Consider the following 19,906-nt stretch of genomic DNA (forward strand, 5'->3'; position numbering starts at 1 on the left):
ATATATTTCATGAAGGTATGGCCAAGGGGCTATCTTGTTCACCACTGCACCTAGCATAGAGATAGGAAATAACCAGGGCTTAATGTTGGTGGAAGTAAATTAGTTGCATATTCTGACAAAAGAACTGGCAGTGAAAATCCATGAGAGAATTTTTGCGCACTTCTTCGTATTTAAAATTTCAGTTATCTAGTTTGTGCCCTGTCCTGAGTATTTAAAGAAAAAATATTCTTGTTACAGTATAGCACATGATTTGAAAATGATTGCTAGTCACTTGAGTTTTCCATGTCATTTGTGGGGATATAGGTTTGTTGATTTATGTGCTAAAATATATTGTTTACTCTGTATATAGTCTGTGAGGGATACAATAAAAGCCAAATCAGAGCTTTGCAGCCTTTCATTTTTTTTAGAAGTTCACTTTGCTGTTAAAAGAAAGCTAAAAACTGTAAAAGACAGATATTTCTATAATGAAATTCACCTTTAAAATGAAAAGGAAATGAACAGAGGACTATTTCACCCTGGTCATTTCCCTCCAGAAAACAAAACCTTTGAATGTTATTAAACTGTCTAGTATATCTAAATATCACCACTAACAATAGTGTGAAATTACTGGGATTATAAATACTTATTCAACAATATTTCTTAGCTTCAAATGAGGGAAGACCAGTTTTCCTCCCCAGGTTTTACTTTTCATTCATGTGTGATATCACGCTAAGAAAAAAATGGAAAATACATGTCAAAACTTAACTTTGCAGCACATTTTATGCAGTATTATGTTTCAATTATACATCAATAAAGATACTAAAAAAACTCAAACAAAAAGAAGAAACGAAAATGTTACTTTCTATGGGACACAGTAGTTTATTTTTTGAGAAAGAGTTTTACTCTGTCGCCCAGCCTGGAGTGCGGTGGCTCGATCTCGGCTCACTGCAACCTCTGCCTTCCTAGTTCAAGCGATCCTGCCTCATCTCATCCTCCCAAGTAGCTGGAATTACAGGCGGCCGCCACCATGCCCGGCTAAGTTTATTTTTTAAGAGCAATTTCTTCTGGGGAGCAACAAATTATCTCTCAAATGCCTAGTAGTCTACGGAAGGCAATGGAAAAGCAATTTTAGGTAATTGACACTTTTTTTTTTTTTTTTTTAATGAGACAGACTCTCGCTGTCACCAGCCTGGAGTGCAGTGGCGAGATCTAGGCTCACTGACACCTCCACCTTCCGGGTTCAAGCGGTTCTCCTGCCTCTGCCTCCCGAGTAGCTGGGACTACTACTACAGGCGCACACCACCACGCCCAGTTAATTTTTGTATTTTTAGTAGAAACGGGGTTTCACCATGTTGGCCCAGATGGCCTCGATCTCTTGATCTCGTGATCTGCCCGCCTCGGCCTCCCAAAGTACTGGGATTACAGGGATGAGCCACCGCGCCCAGCCCGTAACTGACACATTTTAAAAGCTTATATTTAGGTCAATATCGCTACTCAATGAAAAAATTGCGTTTGGTTTGTGTTATGTCGCAGCTCCACAGTGAACTATTTATTTGAAAGCTTTGTGTGTTTTGCGAGCATCATTTCCAACCCGGGAAGAGAGCCCCACAAGTTTAAAACAAAAGTGTATGCGTGTGTGTTTTCCTACTTGCCCCCAATAGTGTATGCTAAGTAGGTTCTGAAATGCAGATTCACAGTGGAGATACTAGGGTCCGGCTGGGTGTGGCTGTTGAGAAACACTCTTCCTAGAGCTCAGAGTGGGCTCCTTAAAGAGCTCCTCCAAATCCCCAAAGAAAAAGCCTTTCACACTTAACCTCTAAAAAGGCATTTTCCTGGGGATTCAACTCAGGCAAGCTCGCCTAGGTATTTTGGCGTGCTGGAGTAAACTCTCCAGCAGTGCTTTTCGAGGTTACGGGTAAATTCGGCACCTCCCTCTCACTTCCCAGTTCCCAGAGGGGTAGCCAGCCCCGGCAGCTGGACCCTCCCAGGCTCTCGAGAGCACCTGAGACGCTAACGGAGAGGGGGTGCGGCGGCAAAAAGCCTCCGCCCCCTCCAGCCCCCACCGTCGGTGGCAGCTACGGGGCAGGCGGGAGGAAAGATGATTGACAGGCCCGCTCAGTGGCTGGGAAGCTAGAGGGAGGGACGAAGAGGGGACGGCTGAGCCTTCTTCTTAAAGTGGTTGGGTTGGGCCTCGGGAACTGCCTTTCCCAGGCCTATTGGCTTCCCTGAATGGGTTGTTATGGTAACAAATGACCGAACAGTCCCTTATGAATCGGCCAATGAGAAGGGCCGTCTTTTCCAGCGCACCTCCGAGCCGTAGATGTTGCGAAAGTCCGGGTAGAGGCCGGAGAAGAAGGCGGTCCCAGGACGTCCTGCGGAAGGGCCGGGGGCGGGGCTCGTGACGTTACCGGGCCAGCCAATCACGCCTGGTTTTATCAGCGGCCCCGCCCTTTAACCGCACATTTCCCCTCCCCTAGTTCATTTCGCACGACGCAGCGGTTGGGAACACAGACATTTTCGGAGCTGGAGTCGCCACTGCCGCCGCCATTTTGTGTCTGTGGAGAAAGAAGCTTCTGTGGCGGCTGGAAGTGGACGGAGATCCCCCGCGAGACGGCGGCGTTTCATACCCGAGGTTCCCCCTGTGTCGTCCCCTATCCCCCCTCCGCGGTCAGCATGTGGTGAAGCCGGAGCCGCGAGAGATCCGGGGAGAGGAAGAGGAGTCGGAAGGGAGGCGGGGTATCCAGAGCGGCTTCAGCTTCAGCTGCGGCGGACCTCGGAGGGGGGCCGCGGCGCAATGTCAGAGCAGACGCCGGCCGAGGCCGGTGCTGCGGGGGCCCGGGAGGACGCCTGTCGGGATTATCAGTCATCGCTCGAAGACCTGACCTTCAATAGCAAGCCGCACATCAATATGCTGACCATTCTAGCCGAGGAGAACCTGCCCTTCGCCAAGGAGATCGTCTCTCTCATCGAGGCCCAAACCGCCAAGGTTTTTATACACCCCGCAGCCTCCTATTCTTCTAATACTCCCTGATTTTAGTGTCAGCCTCATCCCAGGTCTCGCTTCCATCCCAAGGGGGACAGTGTTCCTTCTCTCCAACCCCCCACCCCCCTCCAACTCAGGCTCGGTCTTTGGCCCAGGCTTGGAGCTTGGGCCTCTCGGGGGGAGGGAGTGGGGAGGATAAAGGGTGGAGTCCCACTTCCGCTTACCAACTCCCTTTTTAGGCCACCGCATTGTATATCCCGACACACACACGCTTTGAATAGAGCCCTTTTGGGTGGGGGAGACTTAAAGGCAGTTTGTGGTTTGGGGAAGTAAGAGTTAACATAAGCCATTTTAATCCCCTGGGAAGTGGGAGAGTGGGTCTCCCATTTTCCCCCAGCACCCTTTTTGGTAATTGTGTTCTGTGGGTTGGAAGGAGGTGAAGGGGGACCTGGGAGCGAGCTGTTGGTGGGTGGGAATAGGGATTTGGCCCCGAGTGGAGCAGCCGCCTGTTAGGAGCCCAACATGGCGCCTGAAAAGCACATGATGCGAAAGGGAAGAGAGGAGAATCCATTCCCTGCCAGCCAGGCAGCTGCTCACACCCGTCAGCCCCATTTTGGGGTGGGGGCGGCTAGATAAAACTTTTATTCTCCTATTGGAGGGTCTAATTTGACCCAAAATAGGGGCAAGTGGGGTTGAGGGTGGGTTTGGGTGGGGGGAGGAGATCTTATCCAACCTGTAGGTGGAGAACTGGCCCAGAGGGTAACAAGTACTTGCAGTTTCTCTGAAAAGTTCAGTCCCTCCTCCTCTTCCTTTTCTCTTTTTTTCTCCCTTCCCTGATAGCGAAGGAGTGTTTTTCTTTACCCCTTGACAGAAGTGGTCCTCTGCCACCTTATATTTCCCTGTAGTCCTCCTCTTCTGTGGATTCATATGGGAGCGATATGTCATTTAAGTAAAGTTACTGTTAAACTTAGTTACAATGAGTTTTAATAGCGTCCCAGTGCTACATTTTATTTTTCAAGCTTGTACTTACGGTTTAGTTTTTTCTAGTTGTTAGTGATTGCAATTATCAGGATGAGCCTCCTTTTAGCAGAGTGAACCCCTTTTTAAAGGCCACTTTAACAACAACCACCAATATATTGTTTAGAGACGGTTTCTGTCTAGTGTAAAACTGAGTGGTCTGACTCTAATAAATGGTTTTGAAATGTGTGACTGGTATTATAAAATTTGTGAATAAAACATATAAAATATGTATTTGTCTTTTTTATTTACCTTTGTAAGGTGTAGAATCTGTTTCCAAGACTTATTTTTATCTACGTGGTTGTGTGTTTTAAACAAAAGTCTTTAAGTGACTTGGGTTCATTCTTCTTTAGGTTCCATCCACTCTTTTGGGTAAACCTCCTCACAAGATACACGGTTTCAGGTGGTCCTTTCATACTTTAAAGAGTACGAAAAGGAAGGTTTTTTTCCTTTTTTCTTTTAAGGGCCTCAACAAGTTTATCATGTTCAGTCTGACAGCTAAAATACAAGTTTTCGTTCACTTTTTCCTGTGAATGTGTATGTAAAACAGCTGTTTTTTTTTTAAGTATGAGATTTAAAAAGGAAGCATTCCTTATACTCAACATGCTTTTTATTGATACCACAAACATCTTGGACATGAAAACTTAGTTTTTGCCTTGTTGAAGGCTTAACTTGACATTAAATGCCTTAAAGCACTCGCGTTTTTAAGGCAAAAACATTGAGTTTTAAAATTAATTACCTCGTATCTTGGGATTTAATATTCCACAGCGCCTAATAATTGAGCAGCTCAGGTTGTCACTCAAAAGAACAGTTTCCTTGCTGGTTTTTAATGGATCCAGAAGACGTTCGAGAACCGAAAACTAAATGCTGAATATAGTGACCACATAAAACTTGTGTTTGTATATCGCTACACAGTGATGAAAATAGATGGACTATTTGCTGGTAAAAGACTGAAATTTTGGGGGCACACGTTTCCTGCTTATTTTTGTAAAGCCAGATTGAGGAAAAGATGTAAAAGTCACTTTGGGGGAACTATCTTAATCCTGGTTGGGATCGAGGGTGAGGGGAGGGATTTTCCGTTATTTGGTAGCAAACTGGCCTGGTTTTGTGTTTTGGAGGTGAATGTTTGTGTCCTTATTCTTTAGCTTCTCTGCGTTACTAAAGGATTCACACTTAATTTGACTCCTCCCAAGAGAGCAGTAGCAAAAAGTAATACATATAAGGACTTCACTTGTACAATAAAAAATTAGCCTACTTAACAGACTGGTGTTAAAGAGAGCCTGTTTATCTTCATAAGTACCATAATGACTAAAGTGGTGTAAAACATGACATGGTAAGGTAAAGACACAGCGGTAAACCATTTGACATGTTCGTACTTAATATAGTTGAGGTGAACCCTTTTATTGGACAGTACTTTAAAAGAAAGTTTTCATAAAGTTATTCAAAGGTTTCCTTAGCCAACTTTTGGTCGTAAAGGTGTTATCAGAAGCAAGAGCATTTCCACACACTTGTATGGGCAATTGGTTTTATTAAATATGGCATTGTGTACTCCAGAACTGTGAGCCTACCCTAGCTTCAGGCAGCTATGGGTAAGTGTTACTCAGGGTTAAGATTCCTATACACGTGGTGTGGGTAAATGGGGATAACCTAAGTTTTTTGTTTTGTATTTAAAAAATCATGGGTACTCCTTTGGAGTTAGAGTTAAGACTATTACGGTGTGTCTTAATGCTCCTCAACAAGTCTGTGAACCTGCTGATGCTTTCTGGAAGCTTGCTGTGCCTTCTAAAAGCCAGTGGTGGGTAGGCATTGCCGTTGAACTGGGGCAACATTTCTTTACTTTGGAAAGGGCCACCTGTATGTCAGCATCACCACACTGGCTCTGCACAAATTTATAACCCCTGGTTTGTGCATGTCAGAGGAAACTATCGGCGGAGAGTCCAGGCTGTGAAGAAAATCTTCAGGACAAATCCTGGTTTCCAGAGTCAAGTTCAACCTGATTTACATGATTCAGCGGCTGCTCCATCCAGTTTTTCTTGTCTGAGTAACAAACTTGCAACTTCCTGCATGTTGTTGTGCAAGTTTCAGTGTTTTGCCATTGACTTCCTAGGTGAAGTGTTTTTAATTTTTGTTCATTTGGATTATAGAGAAGTAATCCTAGTGATTTTACAGGTAACAAAAGCTTCATAGACTTGAACATATAAAATATGCCTATGGAAATTAGTTTCTATAAGAGGTCTAAAAACTGCTTTGAGTGTAGGCACACCATTGTAAATTAATATGGGTCCCAAAACTGACACTTGGATTACATAAAGTAATTTTTCCCTCACCTCCTCTTTATTTTTGTCACTTAGAACACAGGTCTTTTTACCACATGAACTTGAAATTTCATTGAATGTTAAATGAGTGTATTAGGGATTACAGCTGTTGTTCATCCTGGTAATTCTGAGCTTTTGTGTGCTCAACTAAGGATTGTAAGAGTTGAGAACTTGATTGAACACTTAAGTTTCATAAAGATTACTTCAAAAGTATTTAGTATCAACAAAAATAGAGGTCTGTATTGTAGGTTTAAAACTCACTTTTAAAAGTAATTATTTGGTGATAATTCATTATACTAAACTTCTCAGTTTCTTTTTATTCAGGCTCCTTCCTCAGAGAAGCTTCCTGTTATGTACCTTATGGATTCTATTGTGAAAAACGTTGGAAGAGAGTATCTCACTGCCTTTACTAAAAATCTAGTTGCAACATTTATTTGTGTGTTTGAAAAGGTACATACGCATTTAGAAACATTTGTGTTTTTTTAAAAAAAATGTGTTCCTGATTAAATAAATACTTGCTTTGTGTTGGGTTTTCTTGGGTGGTGAAATGTTTTATACTTTTGGACATTTATCGTTAGTACCATTTCAAAGAAAGAGGCTGAAGTTAATGTTTTATGTTAGATTTTTAGAACAGATTCTAGGGGTTTACATTGTCCATTTAAGAATAGATGGATTTGCTTTTAGAATTGTGCTTTTTAAAAAAATTGAGTTTGTTCATTTGAACATCTGTTTCATCACTTACAAACCAGGCAAAAAGATCTGAAATCGTCAAGAGTAATTAAAATTTCATTGTTTAAATTTCTGGTGTTAGGATGTTGACTGTTCTCTGGGGGAAAAAAAGAATAATCCCTCAGTGTCTCAACCTGTGATTGGTTCCTGAAACTTCTGTGTTTTTTTGTTTTGTTTTCTGGAAATGTTTACTCTTTTGTTACATTGTTCAAGTATGTTTTAGGTGAATGTTGTTGGTATGTGTCAATGGTGGACCAGTTAATTGCTGTAGGTTATTCTGGAAATACTTTTCCCCCCACCTTAGTGTTCAGAAATTAGGCTTATTTTTCATATCTAGAGATTGTAAATTTCTTCCATAACATTGTAACATATGTGGTGGTTTGGTTACAGCAGTATTATGTTGAGGAAGACAAGGGATTTGCTGAGGTAATTCTCTGCCTGTCAGGCTGTATCTTCCACATTGAGCAAAAAGGCACTTATGAGATATTTAGGTTTAAAGATTGTTTCCTAATGACAGTATTTGGTGGTAGTTACATTTTAGTAGATGAACACCTCTGTGTCAGTTGTCAGATTTGTAGAATTGGAATTTTTTTTTGGAAGAACTATCAGATTTTACATGTTTATTAGAAAATAGGTAGTTGCTATTTGAGAAATGTTTTTAAGTTCTTAGAGAAAAGAAATAGTATATATAGAAGAAATTTGGAAAGCTCCATATCAGATAGCATTAAAATGCTTGTTAATAGAATATTGTAGACATTTGCTGAAGACTGCTAACCAGAGGCTATATAGTCTTGAAACGATTAACCAACCTCTTGGTTTCAGTTTCAGTATGTTCAAATTCACTTGGGTGTTTGGTAGCATACCTTTACTGAATCTAACTGGGCATTAACATGACAGTTGATTAAAATGACCTCATAATAAATACATTATTATATGAAGACTTACGAATATAGTTAAGGCTTTACTATCTGTTGTAATGTTGAAAATGTAACTCAGTTTTCACAAGTTCTAGGTTTCTTGATGGTGAATTTTCTTTTTTTCTTTTTGAGATGGAGTTTTGCTCTTGTTGCCCACGCTGGAGTGCAGTGGTGCCATCTCGGCTCACTGCAACCTCCGCCTTCCAGGTTCAAGTGATTCTCCTGCCTCAGCCTCCCAAGTAGCTGGGATTACAGGCATGAGCCATCATGCCTGGCTAATTTTGTATTTTTAGTAAAGACAGGGTTTCACCATGTTGGTCAGTCTGGTCTTGAACTCCTGACCTCAGGTGATCCTCTTGTGTTGGCCTCTCAAAGTGTTGGAATTACAGACAAGAGCCACCGTGCCTGGCAGTGGCAGATTTTCTAAAAATTGTTAGGCCATTACAAATGTGAACAGATAAGTTATTTAAAACTAAGGCTTATCAGTGGTTAAGATTTTGTAAATTTCAGTTGTTAAAGTGCTTTCCACACCACAATAACTTATTCCTAGGTACCCAACCATATAGTATTGCTGAGCATTGGTTAGTGAGATAGTTTTGCCTTAATTTTAACTTTGTACTACTATGTAAATAATTTAAAACATTTAAGCCATCAGGTAATCAATTTTTCTAGTTGTTTTATATTTTTTAGTTTTATATTTTCTAGTTGTTTTATATTTTCTTCCAGAGTAAGAGTAATGTTAGGAATATTATACTAAGCTCTAAGATGTGGAAACGTTTTGTATATAGAAAGGCTTGCCTGGTTGGTTGCTTGCATGAAGGCTAGGTGAAAATGGCTTTAATTATTCTGTTTTTGAAGGAGAAATGCACCTTTAATAAATTATTACTGTTGAATATACTTACCAATGGGTAGTACAGTTCTATATGTGAAGTAGAGCAGATTTATATAACTTACATTTAATATATAAAATATTCTATAGTAACTTAACAAGCCATAGAATTGTTCTGTTGTTCTAGGTGGATGAAAATACTAGAAAAAGTTTATTTAAGTTACGTTCCACATGGGATGAAATATTCCCTTTGAAGAAACTTTATGCCCTGGATGTCAGAGTCAATTCATTAGATCCTGCTTGGCCTATTAAACCTCTACCCCCCAATGTGAATACGTCTAGCATCCATGTGAATCCTAAATTTTTAAATAAATCGGTAAGTTTTAATATGAATAGTATGTAACATGCTTTTAAGTATCACATTTTGAATTCTTCTAGAGAACTTAATGCCAGAAAGCCAAAATAGACTACTCTATAGTGAATCGGTTAAATTTGAAAAAAAAAAAAATGTATATATTTGGCATTTTTATTTAGAAATGTATTCACCTTGTTTAGGTATTATGTAACATTTAATTTGGCTTTTAAATTCCTGATAAGTTTTCTGTGTGATATTTAGGAATTTGGATAATTATTGAGAGTTAAACTGATAATTTTTATTTACTCCCTAGCTTCCTTTTTAGCTGATACATTTTTCTTAACAAATTGTCTTTTCTTATAGCCCGAGGAGCCTTCAACACCTGGTACAGTGGTCAGTTCCCCTAGCATCTCCACTCCTCCAATTGTTCCTGATATACAAAAGAATCTTACACAAGAACAACTAATAAGGCAGCAGTTACTGGCAAAGCAAAAACAGTTGTTAGAACTTCAGCAGAAAAAGCTGGAGCTTGAGCTAGAGCAAGCTAAGGCACAACTGGTAAGTAAGGGAGATTGGCATTTTAAATATTTTAAACCTGTGTGACAATATGGAAGTAATGTTTATGTTTGAATTTTATTAACGTTACTTTTATTAGTAGTGTACTCTTTTAACTTTTTTTTTTTTTTTTACAAATCATATTTATTAGATTATACTTTTGTATCTTTATTGTAAAATTCACTTGATTAAAAACCACATAGGCCAGGTGCAGTGGATCATGCCTGTAATCTCAACACTTTGGACATCCAAGGTGGGAAGATCGCTTGAGTTTAGGAGTTTGAGGCCAGCCTGGGCAACATAGTGAGGCCCTACCAAAAAAAAAAAAAAAATTAAGCCAGGTGTGGTAGTGCATGCTTGTGGTCCCAGCCACTTGAGAGGCTGAGTTGGGAGGATCACTGAAGGCTGCAATGAGGTATGATTGCTTCACTGCACTCTAGCCTGAGTGACAGAGCAAGACCCTGTCTCAACAAAACCCCCCAAAACAGAAAACTACACTATTTCCTCCAAATAGTTTTCTGTTAGATTGCTATCTTATAAAGTAGCATCTTAGTTTTGTTTAATCATTACATTATGTGGACTTAATATTTCAGTCCCAAGATGGTAGGCATGTTGTGGCAAATATTTTTGCATAGTCTTTAATGTTTTGTGAGCTTATACTTCATGAGCAGAAATGACAAAATTAAGGAGGCCAGGAAGATTATATATTTCTACACATGAACGACTTTATACTAAGTTATTTTGCTTAGCATCTGAGCTTATTCGACAGTGAGGTACAGGAAGGCAGAATTTTATAAGTTCATTAATAGCACCACTTTGGGAGAGACTACATTTTAGGACTTAGAATTTAGCTGAAATGACTCTGATTCTTGTGCAGCTGGAGTGTAGTGGTTTAGCAATTACTTAGGAGCAGTATGGCTCAGAATCCTGAATAATTAGAAAGAGAAACAATTTTTTTTCTTTCTATTTAGAGATTATATTATAAAATCTCAAAAAATACTAGTAAGAAATAATGGGCACCTTAAATCATGGACTTTTTCTTTTCATTGTAATCTCAATTCATTAGAAGTGTACAATTTAAATACAGTATTGAGTAAATATATTTATTGAATAAAGCATTATATTCTTCAGTTGTTTGCAATTTCTTGACAATCTTCATGTTTTACAGTGTTGACATGAACATTTATTTTGTGTTTTAGGCAGTTTCTCTTAGTGTTCAGCAGGAAACATCCAATTTAGGTCCTGGATCTGCACCATCCAAATTACATGTTTCACAGATTCCCCCTATGGCAGTTAAAGCTCCTCATCAGGTTCCTGTGCAATCTGAGAAAAGCCGTCCAGGACCATCCTTACAAATTCAGGATGTGAAAGGAACTAACCGGGATCCTCGTCTGAACAGGATAAGCCAACATTCTCATGGAAAAGATCAAAGTCACAGGAAAGAATTTCTAATGAACACATTAAACCAGTCTGATATTAAGACAAGTAAAACTATACCCTCTGAAAAACTAAATTCATCCAAGCAAGAAAAAAGTAAATCAGGTGAAAAAATAACCAAGAAAGAACTTGAACAATTAGATTCTAAATCAAAATCGAAATCGAAATCACCATCACCTTTGAAAAACAAATTATCTCACACAAAAGACTTGAAAAATCAAGAATCAGAAAGTATGAGGTTGTCTGATATGAACAAGAGAGACCCAAGATTAAAAAAACATCTTCAGGATAAGACTGATGGCAAAGATGATGATGTGAAAGAGAAGAGAAAAACTGCAGAAAAAAAGGATAAAGATGAGCACATGAAGTCATCTGAACACAGACTGGCTGGAAGTAGAAATAAAATCATAAATGGCATTGTACAAAAACAGGATACAATAACAGAAGAGTCAGAAAAACAGGGGACAAAACCAGGGAGATCGAGTACTAGAAAGCGATCAAGATCTCGATCACCCAAGTCTAGGTCACCAATTATACATTCCCCAAAGAGAAGAGATAGGCGGTCACCCAAACGAAGGCAAAGAAGTATGTCTCCAACGTCAACACCTAAAGCTGGAAAGATTCGCCAGTCTGGAGTTAAGCAGTCACATATGGAAGAGTTTACACCACCTTCTAGGGAAGACAGAAACGCTAAGAGAAGTACTAAACAGGATATTCGGGATCCAAGGCGAATGAAAAAGACTGAAGAGGAGCGGCCACAAGAAACTACAAATCAGCATTCTACAAAGTCAGGCACTGAACCAAAGGAGAATGTAGAAAACTGGCAAAGTTCCAAGTCTGCCAAAAGATGGAAATCTGGTTGGGAAGAAAATAAAAGGTATGATGTTAACATTTTAAGTGAAGTGTAATAGTGTGTACGTTTCAAAAGATAGTGTTAATTTAAAAATTGGAAAATGTTTATTGGGTGCTGTTAGTACTTTTTTCCATCTAATTCTTATATCTCTGTGGGTTAAATACTATTATTATTTCTATTTTACAGATAAGGAAACTGAAGTTTAGAAAGGTTAACTAATCTACCTAAGGCTGCAGTCCAGGACATGCAAGAATCAGAATTCATATCTGTTTTTGCTGATTGCATATTTCATGCTCTTAATCATTTAATTAATTACTTTTTGTGGTTATATAGCCCATTTTAACCATATCCTTTTGAAAAGAATCTTTAAATATGGTCCTGAGTATTTTTTTAAAAAACATTTCAAAGTAACATACTGCTTTTATGGTTTCAGCTTACAGCAGGTTGATGAACATAGTAAACCTCCTCATCTGAGGCATAGGGAGAGCTGGTCAAGCACTAAAGGAATTTTATCACCTCGAGCCCCAAAGCAGCCACAGCATCGATTAAGTGTAGATGCCAATCTTCAGATTCCTAAAGAGTTAACTCTTGCAAGCAAAAGAGAATTACTTCAAAAGGTAGTTAACTATGATTAATCCCGTGTCATTATTCTCTTTTGTCTATTTTTTTGTTTTTTTTTTATATTTAAAATATTTTATTTCCTTTTATCACCCCTATACAGACGAGTGAACGTTTAGCATCTGGTGAAATTACACAGGATGACTTCCTTGTTGTTGTGCATCAAATTCGACAGCTATTTCAGTATCAAGAAGGTAAACATAGATGCAATGTACGGGATAGTCCTACAGAAGAAAATAAAGGTGGATTAAAAAAGAAACCTCTCTTATCTGATGCTGAATTAACCTACTATGAACATAAAGCAAAACTGAAAAGGACACAGGTTCAGCATTCATTTCCAAGACTTGATCTCTTAGATCCTGATATTTTTGACTACCCTTTGACTGATGCCTTGTTGTCTGGAATAGAATGTGAGCCATCCAAAAGTAAACATGCAAGTAGGAATAGTGGAGCACAGTTTGACAGAAAAGAACAATTTAGTGAAAGAGCAAGACGTCTTTCTCCTATATCTGGGAGTCGTACTTATGCTGAGAATCTTTCACCCCATGAGGGCCGGAGAAGACATGACGAGCAAGTCTCTGCTAAAGGTAGAAGAAGTTAAATCAGATTATGCCTATTGAATCACACAGCAGTGAAGGGAAAATGAACAAGCTAAGTGGGGATGGATTTTTGTGACTGTTCAGAGTACCATTTTTTTCCCATTTATTTTGTTACTTTTTTCCCTTTAAGGAAAGGGAAGGGAAGGGAGCTAATATTTCTAAAGCCAGTTGTGTGTCAGGTACTTCATTAGGTTTTTTAAATATATAATTTGATTTAATCCTCACAACAACACAATGAAGTATATATTCTCCCCATTTTACAGAGAGGAAATAAAAGAGAGGTTAAATAACTTGCTCTCAAAATGAAATAAGTAGTATGTTGATAGGATGGGAATTTTTTTGTTACTCAGGTGTGTCTGACTCTAGAGTCTTATCTGCTGCTTTATGCTGTCTGTCTCTTCCTGCCCTTCTAATATAGTGAGATAGTTATATCTTTGGCTAAACATTTATGTGAAAAGAGAAGATTTTAAGATAACTTTAGATTTAGTGAAAATAATTTTTTTCCTTTTTAAAAGGTGTGCGAGAAGAGCAGAGATCTCCATTCAATGATCGTTTTCCACTTAAGCGACCTCGATACGAAGATTCAGATAAACCATTCGTAGATAGCCCAGCATCAAGATTCGCCGGCCTGGATACAAATCAGCGACTTACAGCTTTAGCTGAAGACAGACCATTATTTGATGGACCTAGTAGGCCATCAGTAGCAAGAGATGGCCCAACCAAGATGATTTTTGAAGGACCTAATAAATTAAGCCCTCGAATTGATGGACCTCCCACACCAGCTTCTCTTCGGTTTGATGGGTCACCAGGACAAATGGGGGGAGGAGGCCCTTTGAGATTTGAAGGGCCACAAGGTCAGCTAGGAGGTGGTTGTCCTTTGAGATTTGAAGGTCCTCCAGGACCAGTGGGGACACCTCTGCGGTTTGAGGGCCCAATTGGTCAAGCAGGAGGAGGTGGTTTTCGGTTTGAAGGTTCCCCTGGTCTGAGGTTTGAGGGATCTGCAGGTGGTTTGCGATTTGAGGGACCAGGGGGCCAGCCTGTGGGTGGTCTGAGGTTTGAGGGACATCGTGGTCAACCCGTGGGTGGTCTAAGGTTTGAGGGACCTCATGGTCAGCCTGTGGGTGGACTTAGATTTGATAATCCCCGAGGTCAGCCTGTAGGTGGACTTAGATTTGAGGGGGGTCATGGTCCATCAGGGGCTGCGATTAGGTTTGATGGACCTCATGGTCAGCCAGGAGGTGGAATCAGATTTGAGGGCCCTTTGCTACAGCAAGGAGTTGGAATGAGGTTTGAGGGCCCCCATGGTCAGTCAGTAGCTGGTCTGAGATTTGAGGGACAACATAATCAACTTGGTGGGAACCTTAGGTTTGAGGGTCCACATGGCCAACCAGGGGTTGGTATCAGGTTTGAAGGCCCTTTAGTCCAACAAGGAGGTGGAATGAGGTTTGAGGGTCCTTCTGTACCAGGAGGTGGCCTGAGAATTGAAGGGCCTCTGGGTCAAGGTGGTCCAAGATTTGAAGGTTGTCATGCTTTAAGGTTTGATGGGCAGCCAGGTCAGCCGTCACTCTTGCCAAGATTTGATGGATTACATGGTCAGCCAGGTCCTAGATTTGAAAGGACTCCTGGTCAGCCAGGCCCTCAGAGGTTTGATGGACCACCTGGACAGCAGGTTCAGCCCAGATTTGATGGTGTACCTCAAAGATTTGATGGTCCACAACATCAGCAGACATCAAGGTTTGATATTCCTCTTGGTCTTCAAGGCACAAGATTTGACAATCACCCTTCACAAAGGCTTGAATCAGTATCTTTCAATCAGACTGGTCCATATAATGATCCACCTGGCAATGCTTTTAATACCCCATCCCAAGGACTACAGTTCCAAAGACATGAACAAATATTTGATTCACCTCAAGGACCAAATTTTAATGGACCACATGGCCCTGGAAACCAGAGTTTCTCTAATCCACTTAACAGAGCTTCTGGACACTATTTTGATGAAAAAAATCTTCAGAGTTCTCAATTTGGAAACTTTGGCAATATACCTGCTCCAATGACAGTAGGAAATATTCAGGCATCTCAACAGGTAAGTCTGTTATTCTAAATTTGCATTGTATGCAGATAACCATTTTGTAATGTTTCTAGAAAGGTTTTCAGGACATAAGTTTATTGTATAGATTGGGAAGAAGTTTTTAATGTACTCTAAAGCCACCTGCTAAGGAAGTGGGATGAGCGTCTTTTGGGAGTGAAATTTGTAGCTTAAATCCAAAATTGAATTTTAGCTCTTTCAAACCCCCACCTCCAACTCTGCTTTTTTGTTTTGTTTTGTTTTTGCTTTAAAGCTTTTGAAATATTACATAATTGTGTTTCATAGAGGTCTGCATTGTAGAACTGTTGGGTCCTGATGTGCTTTAAAGTAGCCATGGAACTGATTGCTTGGACTGTTCTATGACCAAGAATTTCATTAACCTGAGTTAAATAAGAAGATCAAATTTTGTCCATGCTTTCATAGTCTGCAATTCTTTTTCTTTGTCCTGTTTTTCTACTTTTTACCACCTTTCCAGTCACTTCAGTTAAACACAATTGTTTGATATTAATGTCAATGTAGCAAACTTAGTAGCAAATAGCCTTCCAAATACACTCCGGTTATGAAGCATGCAGTTACTTGTTGGTATTCTTTTATACTTGTTGTGTATACATTTTAAAATGCATACTGAAATAACTTTAAGGTAGTATGTTTACAATTTGTGATTAACTTGGTTGGTTTTGAATGACTACTTTTGCTTGCGTGCTGAAATTCTCCTGGGCTGAGTTTTATTTCTTTTCCAGGTGCTGACATTTTCTTACTAGGACAGATTTATTTTATAGTAGTAAGATTGTATGGAAGAAAATACAAAATAAGAAAGATTTTAAAAGCACATTAGGAACATTATTAATAGAAAGTAGTCCTTCTGTTCATCTCTAATCGTATGAAAAAACAGTTGGCCTGTCTAGATCTACTCTACTGTATATCCTTGAAAGAAATTGACACATACTCTAGAATGGTACTTATTTAGTCTTGTTTCTACATTGCACAGAATTGGTGGGGTTTTTATTATGTGTACTCACCACCAAAAGTCCACATACATACTGAAGAAGGATTATAAATGGACATTTATTTACATACCAGCAACATGTAGAAGTCCTGCCTCCCTCTGGACTGCAAATACTTTGTCTGCCAGTGTAGTTCTTGCTCCATGATTGTTTATTTTTTAACATTCCCTTTGACATCTTTTACAAGACCTTTTACAGGATTACTTTGTAATGTAGCTATAACTGTATGCAAAGATAATGGCCAAGCAGGATACTTACCTGCATGGTAATTCAGATTGCTAATTAAAACAGGCTTTTGATATCTGGAAAACGGGCAAGGGTGAGGAGTTCTGGCCTCAGTTGTGCTCCTAACTGGCCCTTGTGATTGTGTATAGGTCATATTGCTTTATGTCAGTTCTTCTATTTGTGAAATAAGGGAAAGCACCAGCAAGGTAAAGTGACTTGTGTAAAGTAACACAGCTAGTTACCTTATGTTTGCATGGTGTCATACATTTTCCTTTTTGAGGGGCTACTTGGCCTCTCTAGTAGGTACCTTAAACTTTTCAAAGAAGTTTTAACCCATTCTCAGTAACTTACACCTCAGTGAAACGGGTAAGGGAAGGTTTTATTGTTCCTGTTTGTAGAAGACCTAGAAGTGAAGTGATACAGCCAAGTTACCTTTCTAAATCTTTATTTATTTATTTAGATTTACTTTTCTAAATCTAAAACTAACTAAATCTTTAGTTACCTTTCTTAATCTAAGCCAGGCCTTGTGACATCTATGAATATTTTTATGTAATTAGGATGTTCAAAGTTTTACTTGAAATGTAGAAAGTATGTTCTTAAAATTAAGGTTTTTCTTAAAGGTTCTGAGTGGTGTTGCTCAGCCAGTAGCTTTTGGTCAAGGACAACAGTTTTTACCAGTTCATCCACAAAATCCTGGATTTGTTCAGAATCCTTCAGGTATGTACTTTATGAACTTTGTTTTTCAAAAGACAAATGATTATTGTTTTGTTGAATAGCTAACTTGCTGAATTTTAGGAAATGACAGTTTTGCAAAGGTATATTTAATTTAGAGAAATTTAATCTGGCTGACATATTTTTGTTCCTTTTCTAAGTTTATTTACATTGTGGATGTACCTGTTTACAGCTAGAGATGGTTAGCGGGGACTTGTAGTCCACAAAACAGAGGGAAGGAAACCTATTTGGTGGAAACTGGGAGGTGGGAAGGAAGGTATGACATCTGTGTTGAGATAGAATGAAATAAATGACAAACCTCAGAAATCTCAATTATTTGATGTTTCAAGTATGTGTTATGATCCAGTAAACATTTATTAAGTGAATACTGAGGATACTGCATTAATAAAGTTGATTAATTTTTATGTTTTTATGGGCACTTAAATAGCAAAAAGTGGCTTTCCTAGCCAGGTACACTGATAAGCATCTTTGTTACTATGGGTTGAGGCTTAGTACTAGATAAAAGGACTTTTAAAATGGATTTTAGTTTTATTTATTTATTTATTTATTTATTTATTTATTTATTTATGAGACAGAGTCTTGCTCTTTTACCCAGGCTGGAGTGCAGTGGTACGATCTTGCCTCACTGCAACCTCTGCCTCCAGGGTTCGAGCAATTCTCCTGTCGCAGCCTCCTGAGTAGCTGGGACTACAGGCGTGTGCCACCAGACCCGGCTAACTTGTATTTTTAGTAGAGACGGAGTTTCACCATCTTGGCCAGGCTGGTTTTGAGCTCCTGACCTCAACTGATCTGCCCCCTTCAGTCTTCCAAAGTGCTGAGGTGGCAGGTGTGAGCCGCCATGCCTGGCAGAATGAATTTTAGTTTTAATATGTGGTAAGTGGGAAGTATATACATTAGTGATACTTGCTTTCATTTTTGAATAATTGAAACAGCTGTTTCAGAAACATGTTTTACTGTAGCATTGAGTCAATCAGTTTACAGTAAATTTATGGAGTTTTCCAAAACTTCTGAAGTAATTAGGAAATCCTAGCCAATATCTTTTTTATACATTAGTTCTTTTTTTTTTTTTTTTTTTTGAGACGGGATCTTGCTCTGTCACCCAGGCTGGAGTGCAGTGACGAGATCTGGGCTCACTGCAAGCTCCGCCTCCCGGGTTCACGCCATTCCCCTGCCTCAGCCTCCCGAGTAGCTGGGACTACAGGTGCCTGCCACTGTGCCTGGCTAATTTTTTGTGTTTTCAGTAGAGACGGGGTTTCACCGTGGTCTCGATCTCCTGACCTCATGATCCGTCCGCCTTGGCCTCCCAAAGTGCTGGGATTACAGGCGTGAGCCACCGTGCCCGGCCAGTATACATTAGTTCTTAAACTGTGTCAAGAAATTCAATTAATTTGGAAGCTTTTAATTTTTAATTTCTACATGGACAATTACGACTAATTAATATTTGTTGTTATTATTTTGTTACTATAATGAAAAGAGAAGGAGAGAATTTGGGATCTAAAGCCCAGAAGACCAGGGTTGGAATCTCTACTCTGTTACTTTATAAATGGACAGGCTTTAAGCAAGTATCCCCTGAGGTTCAGTTTTTTCCTCTGTGAACAGGATATGGGCCGGGCATGGTGGCTCATGCCTGTAATCCCAGCACTTTGGGAGGCCGAGGCAGGTGGATCACAAGGTCAAGAGATGGAGACCATCCTGGCCAATGTGGTAAAATCCCGTCTCTACTAAAAATATAAAAATTAGCTGGGTGTGGTGGTGGGCCCCCGTAGTCCCAGCTACTCAGGAGGCTGAGGCAGGAGAATCACTTGAACCCAGGAGGTAGAGGTTGCAGTGAACTGAGATCATGCCACTGCACTTAAGCCTGGTGACAGAGTGAGACTCTGTCTCAAGAAAAAAAAAAAACAAACCAAAAAACAGGATATGGTAGTATCAGTATTTTTTTTTTTAGAGAATCAAATGATACAGTATATGTAAAAGTACTTTGTAACTTGTCAAGTGTTATGTTAATGTATTTTCCTTTAGAACTCAGTTTTTGTTGTTGAGCAGAGGATTTGTTATATTGGCGTTAGTGGCATGAGATGCTCTAAGAATCTACAAATTTTCTTGTTTCTTTTTTTTTTTTGGTTTCAGACGAGTCTTGCTCTCTCACCCAGGCTGGAGTGTGGTGGCACGATCTTAGCTCACTGCAACCTCCTCCCGGGTTCAAGCAATTCTCCTGGACTCAGCCTCCCCAGTAGCTGGGACTACAGGTGCATACTACTACACCTGGCTAATTTTTGTATTTTTAACAGAGAGAGGGTTTCACCATATTGGTCAGGGTGGCTTGAATCCTGACCTCAGGTGATCCACCTGCCTTGACCTCCCAAAGTGCTGGGACTACAGACATGAACCAGTGTGCCCAGCCTTGTTTTGCTTTTACAACCTTGGGTTATATGTGTATGTGTACAGGGCATAGCAGTGTAACAGAGGAAATCACAATTATTCCCCTGGTTACATGAATGGGACATTAGGTGTGTCTTCGTTCTTCAAGTTCTTCTTAGTCTTACAAGAGGTGTCAGCAGTTTTTAGTGTGCTATATTTAGCGTCTCTCAAGGTTCCTTCTCTAATTTGAAAGTGTAAACATCCCTTTTCTAGTAGGAAGTATACCCATGTTCATTTATTCATTCAGAAATATAT

The 19,906-nt window shown here is 39.6% G+C and overlaps 1 protein-coding gene across 4 annotated transcripts in view; it reads left to right on the forward strand.

The window, feature by feature from the left end:
* The first annotated feature begins 2,434 nt into the window (after positions 1-2,434).
* PCF11 (PCF11 cleavage and polyadenylation factor subunit) overlaps positions 2,435-19,906 on the forward strand; it is a 28,395-nt gene continuing 10,923 nt past the window's right edge. For 2 of the 4 annotated variants that reach the window (XM_023209293.1, XM_023209294.1), the window contains exons 1-9: positions 2,435-2,965; positions 6,619-6,744; positions 8,957-9,145; positions 9,488-9,682; positions 10,879-11,993; positions 12,403-12,586; positions 12,691-13,174; positions 13,702-15,269; positions 17,122-17,218. In XM_023209293.1, coding sequence (XP_023065061.1) covers positions 2,774-2,965; positions 6,619-6,744; positions 8,957-9,145; positions 9,488-9,682; positions 10,879-11,993; positions 12,403-12,586; positions 12,691-13,174; positions 13,702-15,269; positions 17,122-17,218 — 4,150 coding nt within the window. In that variant the 5' untranslated portion in view covers positions 2,435-2,773. The remainder of the gene's footprint in view (positions 2,966-6,618; positions 6,745-8,956; positions 9,146-9,487; positions 9,683-10,878; positions 11,994-12,402; positions 12,587-12,690; positions 13,175-13,701; positions 15,270-17,121; positions 17,219-19,906) is intronic. The other 2 variants (XM_023209295.1, XM_023209296.1) reach the window with 1 other exon arrangement.

The sequence above is a fragment of the Piliocolobus tephrosceles genome, chromosome 13 (assembly GCF_002776525.5).
Source record: "Piliocolobus tephrosceles isolate RC106 chromosome 13, ASM277652v3, whole genome shotgun sequence".
In the NCBI taxonomy this organism is placed as follows: Eukaryota; Metazoa; Chordata; class Mammalia; order Primates; family Cercopithecidae; genus Piliocolobus; species Piliocolobus tephrosceles.